The following is a 9,813-nucleotide window of genomic DNA, read 5'->3' as shown; positions in this document are numbered from 1 at the left end:
AACATTTTAAGTCCAACAGAAAACGAAGGATACAAGACAATCCAAGTCTTTGCATCACAGTCACGATTTCCACTAAAACTGAAACAGAAGAGTTTGTTTACAGTTTTGATAGCTAAAAGTTCATCAGTCAGAGTCGATCAAAGGCAAACGGGCCGATTTCCACCACTAGATGAAGGATCTGCCTGTGATCTCCATGGTTTAAATGTGAAATCTTCATTATTTATTGTTTTTATTTAGTTTTGACTTCTGATTCTCAATTTTATTTTACTTTTTATTTTAGTTGGTTTTTAGTTTTCTTTGCTAGTTAAATTTTTTGAAAATGCTTAGTTTCAGTTTAGTTTTGATTAGTTTCAGTTATAGTTTTAGTCTTTTAAGTAATTCAACTTCCAAACGACGGGAAAGACTAAAGAAATTAAATAGAAACAGTTGTGTGTCACAAAATCCCAGAAAACAATCATAGGTTTTGTGATAGATCGAAAAAAGCAAAAACTCCAACTGGAGATTAGTTAACGTATTATGATAAAGACACACAAACGAAAACTAAGTACGTTTTCTCTTCAAATTCAATTAGTTTGAACTAGTTTTATAAACACTTATTACAGTTTCTGTTAGTTTTCATTGCTTTTGCAAGGTCTTGTTTTTGTGTTTATTTCAGTTATTAAAAGTTTTTTTACTTCTAGTTTTCGTAATTTTGTAAGTTTTAGTTAACGATAAGAACATCCAGGATCTGAATAAAGGCCTCTCTGTTTCATCTAAAGTAGAAACGTAAATTTTTCTCACCAAATAAAACTTTACTTATGTCTTCATCGTCCGCGATTATTAGAGCTTTGTGCTTTTTTTTTTTTAACAGAACCAGGGTTAACGAGCTACTCTGGGTTTCGTGTTCTGTTTCGCTGCCGCTCTAGTCTGACCCCTAGTGGCTTCCTAACTCATTGCGTGAGTAACCTTCAAACTCTAATTGTTTTATTGTGTTTAGGTCTCTAAAAATCACTTGCATCATGAAACTAAACGTTTTAAAGTCCAGCTCCAACAAAAATTTAAAATGCAGCATGTTTGCCGTGTTTCTACACAGGGGCGTTGTATGGGGGGGGGAAAGGTTAGGGCAATTCCAAGGACCCCTGACTGACAGGGCCCCCCCGAAAAGAAATATTTATTTAATTATATGAGCTTTTAGGATGAATTATATTTTTTTGTCATGGGGCCAGTAATTCCTGGCGGCAGCGGGGACGATTAACCAGGAGACGGGAGTTAAATGAGGCATGGATCAGAAATCTGCCGGCTGTCCCTGAAAGCGTCTCAGTTCAGGTGAACGGTGAAAAAGTGGGACAAACTGAGAACGGGCAGCAACAAACCAGCACCGAGCCCATCTGTCATCCCTGCATGGATGCTCTCTGGAAGCTTTTAGTGCCTCTACATCAGAACGAGACGCACCACTTGCTCGGCCCGGTCCGGTCTAGCCCGGTTTAAGTGCTGAAGCAGGAAGAGGAGGGGGCTGAGGTTCAGAGCTGGGAGGGGCTGCAGTAATCTGTTAATCTTATTATTACCGTGTGTGTGTGTGTGTGTGTGTGTGAGGAACAAAGGGTGGAGCAAACAGCTGATGACCCTGGCTGCCTGCCACTCCAACAATGCCGCTCTCCTCAGATTTAGGGAGCAAAGTGACTCCAGAAGGCGCCGCCCGCTCCCCTGCAGGACACCACATGGACCTCCAGCTGCTCCCGTCAGTCCCTTTTCACAGATCGAGTCTCCATCTGAACCTTTTCTCTAACTGACCTCCTAAATCACTCAGAGTAAAAGCTGCTCGGCCACTTTTTGACCTGTTTAAGATGCAGAGAAGCAGCTGGGACAGTTGGGACCAAAGGGGGGGGGGGGTTCTGACGGGGCAGGTGGAGCGGACGGAGGCGATGAAACGTGTGAGAGGAATCTATGGGAACGGAGGCTGTCAGGTCCTCTTCTCACCGATCCAGAACCCGGCTGTAGTCCTGAGGCCCGCAACCGCCTTCGCTCTTCAGTTCAGCAAAGATTTGCGTAAAAAAGTGCGGGTCTGCGTTGATGCGCAGCATCTTGGCGCTGGTGGCGTCGATGATGGCGAGGCAGCGGTCCCAGAAGGCCTCCTTCCCCGCCTCCACCAGGAAGGGCTTGAGCGGGTACGAGATCTCGTTGCCCATGTAGGAGTAGGACAGGTAGAGGCAGGTGAGCAGGATGGCCTGCAGCTCGTGCTCCGACCCGACCAGGTCGCCGTCCACCACGTCCCGGCACAGCATGTAGACGAAAACCACGTTGGCCGGCGTGACGAAGGCCTGGTCCTGCCAGCCCTGCAGCAGCAGCGAGCGGTCCACGGCCCGCAGCCACAGAACCGGGTCGGCCGGGGACAGGTGCTTGAGCCGGTAGCAGCGGCAGCAGAGGAACTCGCCCAGGCAGCGCAGCAGCTCGCTGGTGGAGGCTTGGACGATGACGCGCTTTGGCGAGGAGCTCCCCTGAGGGACCTTCTTGACCGAAGACAGCTGCTGGGGTCTGCTGTAGCAGTAGGCGTGACCCTGACCCATCCCCAGGCCGTAACCCAGACCCAGTCCTGCAGGGCCCTCGTAGTTGGACAGGTTGGCACATGACAGGGACTTCTTCACATTCTCGCAGTTCAGGTGCAGCACATGGTCCTTCTGGTAGATGTTGTTGTTGTTCAGCGGCTCGGCGAGGACCCCGGCGCCTCCGGAGCCCTTCTTAGGGTTTCCCTTCTTCTTGGTGGAGGCCACCAGCCGCTTCCAGGTCAGCGCCGGGAGGAAGATGGACTGGCCTCTCTTCAGGCCACGGTCCTTCTGGCTGTTGAGGGAGCGGCTGCTGAGGCTCGGGTAGTGGCTGAGCGAGCTGGGGTGGGTGTCGTAGTAGCCGGGCTTCCGAACGCCCGGCGACAGAGACAGCACGGTGCCCATGGTGGGTCAGAGCGCCACAGATCTGTCCAGCCGACGGGTTCAGAATCCGACAAACGTCACAAAGAGGAGAGACGACATGGTGAGCAGAGCTGATGGAGAAAGAGAGGAAATCAGTCAATGTCTGAGCCCAGCAGGAGATGTTTAACCTGCTGAAGATCATCATCATTTCATCTTTCATTCTGTTTAAAATCCCAAAACAGCTTCATGAAGAACCCAGAGGACATTTCCTAAAGGTCCAAACCAGATCTGGGTCTGTCAAACTGGCTGTAATGGAGGAAAGCTGAACAAACACAAGATTCTTCACAACCAAAGCTGGTTCTCTTTGGTTCTGAGTAACAGAAAGTAACGAGCTCACCTGTGTTTGTGGAAACTGAAGCTTCTGGATGTCCGGTTCCTGCCGCAGTCTGCGGGCTTGATCTGAGAAAGAGCGCAACAACTGCGCTGATTGCGCTGCTGCGGCTGGTGACAGGCGGGGACAGCGGCTCCAGGCAGAAAGATGCGGATTGTGTGCAGAAGCGGTTCAGTTCAGCCGGTTCGGTTCTGCTGTCTCCCCCGCTGTCCCTCACAGGCAGCCGGCAGGGACTGGCGACTTTAACCGGCTCGGCTCCATGGTCACAAACCGAAGCGCAAACTTTCACCGAGTCCTTTCAAAGCATTCCATCTTCCCTGGGAGCGACAGAAAAGTGTCATCCGAACTCCCGCCGGTCCCGGTCCAGCAGCTGCTGCTGCGGTCCGCTCTGTGTGAGCAGCGGAGGCTGAATGCGCGCAACGCGGAGCCGCTGCCCGAGAGCCGAGCGCGCAGGGCGGGCAGTGCGCGGCGCGTCACCGCGCCTGCGCTTCAGCAGGAGGAGACTCAGCGCGCGCACGCACTACGCGCGCACACACACACTGCACAGACATTCAACTTTCACAGCAATAATCAAAACAATAATTTTTTTAACAAATTAATTGCAACGTTTTTTTCATGAAGAATCTTAAAGAAAAAGAAGCACTTCAAAATAATAAATACTGGATACATGAATAATAAATGAATACACATATTGTATAGTGCTGTAATTATATATAATGTCAAAATTTTTCTGATTATTTTTTTCCAATTCAATATTTATATATCAGATAAATGTGAGTCTTTTGTTTAAATTATAATAAATAAATGAATAGAGCTGTCCATCCATCCAGAGAAGTTTCTTCACAGCGGGCTCCAGTGATCTCCCTCTGATGGATCAGGGCTGTTTAACCTACAAACCCCGGACTCAGACACTATGCAGGAGGCCATAATGTTAGGCATCCAGCTGAACCACCTCAGCTGATTCATTGTGTTGCTTAGGAGCCAAGGCTCTGCTCTCTGTTCTCCCTGGATGATTGGACTCCAGGGGAGAACCCGGCCAGCCTACAGAGGAAGTTAATTTCAGCTTCCTGCATCCAGGAACTCCATCTTTGAGTCCTGGTCCAAATCTCCTGACCTCTGCTGAGAGATGCAACGTACGTCTGCTTCTTCTTCACCAAGAGAGAGCGGAGCAATGAGCTCATTCCTTCACACTAAACCATCTCCATCCTTCCATCACATTTTTCAAGCTGAAAACATGGCCTCAGTATGCTTCACTGCAAGTCGGGGCTTGAAGACACCAACAGAACCACTTATGAGACCATGAGTTTCCAAAACCAGACACCCTCCACTCCATTACTGCACCGTGAAACCATGTAAAGGAACCACAAGGTCCAATTAGTGGCTCTTCTTGATATTCTAAGTGTTTCCTTCATTATTTTTTTTTTTTATCAATACCTGATTTACAGTCTAAAACCATCTATCTGTCATCTACACCTACTAATCTTTGTAAGGGTTGTCGGAGGCTGGTACCTACAAATCTCCAGCTGCAGGAAAATCCACCCTGCATGCATTCAAACCTAAGGGAAATTTAGAGAATCAAGTCCATAGATACTCATGTTTGTCCACTGCTGGAGGAAGCCGGAGTACCCAGAGAGAACCCACGCATGCATGGGGGGAACATGCCATTTTGAGCCATTCAAGCTTTGTTTATAAAGCAGTTTAAACACACACAGGACCAAAGTGCTGCACACACCAGCATGCCAACGTGCAATCCCTACGCAGAAAGAAGGAACGCAGGCTGGGATTTGAATCCAGGACCTTCTTGCTGCACCGTTCTGCCTCCAACTGTCACTGGGCAGAGCTTAATAATGTTTTTAAAAATCTAAATATCACAGCAGAGTGACGTCCTTTATTGAGAGGAAACCTGAAGTTACTGTGTCGACAGATCCAGATGTGAGGAGTGGTGGTTCTACAGAGGAACGGTTCCTCCTGCCAGCAGACAGATTGTAATATTTCACATAAGCTAAAAGCTGAACTGCAATGCTAGTCAAATATAGACAGATCCACAGAAACATTAAATATTGAATAAATGAACTGAGAAAAAACACAGTTAACATTTAAATCTAAGCAATAATCTACATGTTGGGTCTCAGTTCCTCATCAGGAAAATTGAGCAGACGCATCAAATCATGGTTAGATGAGGAGGTTTACTGCAGGTTAGCAGGAGTAAGCCTCCCTCACATGGTCTCAGGTCAGCTTTGGTTATGCAACTGTCTCCATGAGTCCCTCCTGCTCTGCAGCTCATGTAGCAGCCTGGGCTGCAGAGGATAAGATGGCCAGATATGTCGTTTGGAAGGGGAGACAATGAAGTTATCGTTCATAGGCCTGTGGATCTGTTCACTACTTTATTGACTCCAGTTGTTACAAGAGGAAGCTCCACTTTCAGTGATTTATGTAAAAGTATCAGAAAACACTAATCAAAGATCAGTACAGGTGTGTGCGAAACAAGCAATGCCAGGATGGAAAGACATCAGCAATAGTCTGAGAGATTCAGCTATTGGTGCTCTATAGTCTAGCAATGGTTATAAAAAGTAGAAAACATTTCAGACAGCTGCCAGTCTGACAACACATCTTATCAGCCAACAACCCAGCTACAGGTGAGCAGAGAGGATCATCAGGGTTGATCTGGATGACTTTAAATTCCCTGCATTTAAATTCTGACGAGACAGAAGTTGTAATCTTTGGACCAGAGTCCTCAAAAAATAAACTTCGTAATCAATCACTTAATCTGAATGGCATTAACTTGGCCTCTGGTAATAAAGTAAAAAATCTTGGTGTTATTTTTGACCAAGACATGTCATTTAAATCCCATATTAAACAGGTTTCCAGAGTTTCCTTTTTTCATTTCAGGAATATCGCCAGAATTAGAAAAATCCTGTCCAGGAGTGATGCTGAAAAACTAGTCCATGCATTTGTTACTTCAAGGCTGGACTATTGTAATTCTTTACTATCAGGAAGTCCACAAAATGCAGTTCAAAGTCTTCAGCTGATCCAAAATGCTGCAGCAAGAGTTCTGATGAAAATCAACAAGAGGGATCATATTTCTCCTGTTTTAGCTTCCCTTCATTGGCTTCCTGTTAAATCAAGAATAGAATTTAAAATTCTCCTTCTCACATATAAAGCCCTTAATAATCAAGCTCCATCATATATCAGAACTCTGATTACCCCGTATGTTCCTAACAGAGCACTTTGCTCTCAGACTGCAGGTCTGCTGGTGGTTCCTAGAGTCTCTAAAAGTAGAATGGGAGGCAGATCCTTTAGCTATCAGGCTCCTCTCCTGTGGAACCAACTCCCAGTTTTAGTCCGTGAGGCAGACACCCCGTCTACTTTTAAGACTAATCTTAAAACTTTCCTTTGTGACAAAGCTTCTAGTCAGAGTGGCTCATGTTACCCTGAGCTACCTCTATAGTTATGCTGCTATAGGCTTAGGCTGCTGGAGGACATCAGGGTCTATTTCTCTCTCTCTGCTGAGTTTTCCTACTGCTCTCCAATCGGCATTGCATTACATTGAAATGACTGTTGTCATTTCAGCTTTTAACTTTTTGTTCTCTCTCTCTTATTCTTCATAGAAGGTACACCTGGTCTGGCGTTCTGTTAGCTGTGACATCATCAGGGGAGGCAGATCATCTATTACCATCTACCATAGAAAGTACTCCTGGGTCAATGTGAGCTTCTGAGCTTTCTGTGTCTCTGCTCTGTCTTCTCTAACATAGAAAGTACTCCTGGGTCAATGTGAGCTTCTGTGCTTTCTGTGTCTCTGCTCTGTCTTCTCTACCATAGAAAGTACTCCTGGGTCAATGTGAGCTTCTGTGCTTTCTGTGTCTCTGCTCTGTCTTCTCTAACATAGAAAGTACTCCTGGGTCAATGTGAGCTTCTGAGCTTTCTGTGTCTCTGCTCTGTCTTCTCTAAGCCCCAGTGGGTGGAGGCAGATGAGCGTTCACACTGAGCCTGGTTCTGGTTCTGCTGGAGGTTCTCCTCCCTGTTAAAGGGGAGTTTTCCTCTCCACTGTCGCTTCATGCATGCTCAGTATGAGGGATTGCTGCAAAGCCATCAACAATGCAGACGACTGTCCACTGTGGCTCTACGCTCTTTCAGGAGGAGTGAATGCTGCTTGGAGAGACTTGATGCAACCTGCTGGGTTTCCTTAGAGAGGAAACTTTCTCACCAACCTGGAGGATCTGATGGAGTCTGACTTTGGAAAGAACCTGCAGATGATATGTTGTGAATTGGTGCTATATAAATAAAACTGAATTGAAAATGTTTATTGAATTGAATTAGTCTTAATTATTATGAAAGGTGTAGGAATGGACTGGATTTGTTCATACCTGCAGGGCAAATGTGTTTGTGTTCTCACAGAAAGCTGAGTTCATGTCAGCACCTCTTCCTGTGGAGTTTCTCAAGGTTCATATCCTGGTTGTCTCCTGTTTTCTATCCACTGCTTTCTTTAGGGCGATCTTGATAAATCATAGCCTCTCTGTTCACTGTTATGCAGACGACCGTCAGATTTATCTCCCCAAAAGGCCAAACTGTCTATGGTCCATCCAACCTGTCCTCAGGTGACAACATTAAAGCAGGTACGGCCGTGAAATGTCTGAGCTTTAATGAAAAGAAAACAGAGATTCATTTGTTTAGTCTTAACATTAATTCACAAAGCCTCCGTCCAAACCTTGATGTTAAGCAACAGGTGACAAATTGTGGTCAAATTCTGGATTCAGGTTTCCAGTTCCAACCATCACGTCAGCAATGTTTATCAGAAAAGTTTTTTAGTTACATCAGGTTGCCAAACAAAAAACAGTCATGTTGTAATGTAACCTGGAGATAATAATCTAAGCTTTCATCACAACTTCACTAGATTGTTGCAATTCACTTCATGCATGGATGAGTCAGGCCTCTCTTTCACGCCTTCAGCTCGTTCAGAACGCTGCTGCTTGTCGTTTAACCAGGCAAAGCAAACCAGAAGATATTTCACTGCTCCTCTCTCCTCTCCACAGGCTGCCAGCGTGTCAGATACTTGATTTTAAAATCCTTTGCATGACTTTTAACTGCATTGAGGGTCTTGCTCCTCTGCTCCTCTCTGACCTGCTTTGGCCTCATGTTTCTCCTCAGGTTCTTAGGTCAGCTGACCCGTTTCTGTTGGTGGAACCAGAAATTAGGCTGAAGCTCAGAGGAGATCTAACCTTTTCAATCATGACTCCAACGTTATGGAGTAAGTTACCATTAAATAACAGACGGGCTTCTCCTTCTGCTGGTCTAAAGCCTCTCTTCTCAGAGGGATTTATTCTGCTTTTATTGATATTCTTTATAATATTTTTGTATTATTTTTGTGTATTGATTTGTTTTAGTGCTGCACAGCGCTTTAGTTTACCAAATAGTTTTTTTTTTGTGCTTTATAAATGAAATGAAATGGATTGTCCCCTGTGTGTGGCCTGCAGGTCTCTCTGAGAGGGATTATTGTGTCTGGGTGAGGCAGAGCGACAGATGTGTCGTCAGGTGAACCGGTCCGGGTCCAGCAGCAAACACAGCTCAGATTATCGACCCTCCCTGACCGTCTGTGTCCTCGTTCTGAAGCCCCGTTATTCTCATTTTCCTCCCTGATCCGTCTCTGTCCCTGTCTGGACCAATTACTTCCTGTCCTCTTTATTTCGCTCTCGTAAACAAGGAAGGCGAATTTTAACTTTTACACATAATTGTTACTATTTCAGTCTACTGAGGCCACAGATGTGCAACACGAGGCAATAATCCTAAAAATAAATCTACAAATACAGCAAACATACTCATTATTTACAAGAAACACAGAAGATGTAAAAGTACAACAATTTTAAAAAGAGAAAAAGGCTGCAGCAGAACTGAAGAAAGATCAATGAAACTGCATCAGAAACTGCCCCCAGCCTGAAAGGAAGGTTATTGCTATGCGCCCTGACTGTCCACCTTTCACTGTCATAGTTGACTGTGACTGCCTGTAATTCTGGGCACTTCTGTTTCTCATGTTTAGGTTACATACAGTATGAGGACTGCATGGTGTTGCAGTGGTAAGCACTCCTGCATCCCAGCACAAGGTCCTGGTTTCAAATGCAACCTGATGCCTTTCCTAACGATGCTTTTCTCCCACAGCATGCAGGCGTCTCTAAACAGGTCCTTTTGTTTTCTCCCAAAGTCCAAAAGTAAACTTGTTTAGTTAATTAAATGGATGTTAGTGGGCTCATTAATGAATCCATCCCTAACAGACCCAGTTGTAAGATCATTACTGGTTCCCGTCTGGTTGGAAAAGAGATTTATCGTTTCATTACGCAAAGACGAACAGAAGAGCCACTCCCAGCAGGGTAACTTATTATTTTATTCTACTGCTGTTAACATGCAGGAGCGGATTCTGATACGGCTCCATGCACAGGGCGCCTCTGTGTCAGATGGTGGCACAAAATTAAAAAACTAAAGTTATCAATCAGTCAATTAATCAATCAGTGCCACAAAACAGTTTTCTGTTGGTATTGGAACATCCATTCA

At 45.5% G+C, this 9,813-nt stretch overlaps 1 protein-coding gene across 1 annotated transcript; it reads right to left on the bottom strand.

The window, feature by feature from the left end:
* Positions 1 to 318: 318 nt before the first annotated feature.
* Positions 319 to 3,706, bottom strand: si:dkeyp-92c9.2 (uncharacterized protein LOC571482 homolog). The gene is made up of 2 exons (XM_012859613.3): positions 3,280 to 3,706; positions 319 to 3,013 (listed from the first exon to the last, which is right to left on the bottom strand). The coding sequence occupies exon 2, from the start codon at positions 2,922 to 2,924 to the stop codon at positions 1,953 to 1,955; it is 972 nt and encodes a 323-aa protein (XP_012715067.2). The 5' UTR covers positions 2,925 to 3,013; positions 3,280 to 3,706; the 3' UTR covers positions 319 to 1,952.
* Between the last annotated feature and the right edge of the window lie 6,107 nt (positions 3,707 to 9,813).

Source organism: Fundulus heteroclitus, chromosome 13 (genome assembly GCF_011125445.2).
Source record: "Fundulus heteroclitus isolate FHET01 chromosome 13, MU-UCD_Fhet_4.1, whole genome shotgun sequence".
Classification (NCBI taxonomy): Eukaryota; Metazoa; Chordata; class Actinopteri; order Cyprinodontiformes; family Fundulidae; genus Fundulus; species Fundulus heteroclitus.
This window is presented reverse-complemented; position numbering and strand designations above follow the sequence as displayed.

What these genes read in the sequence shown, in the direction of transcription:
- si:dkeyp-92c9.2 (XM_012859613.3), bottom strand. Translation starts at nt 2,924, where the DNA reads ATGGGCACCGTGCTGTCTCTGTCGCCGGGCGTTCGGAAGCCCGGCTAC.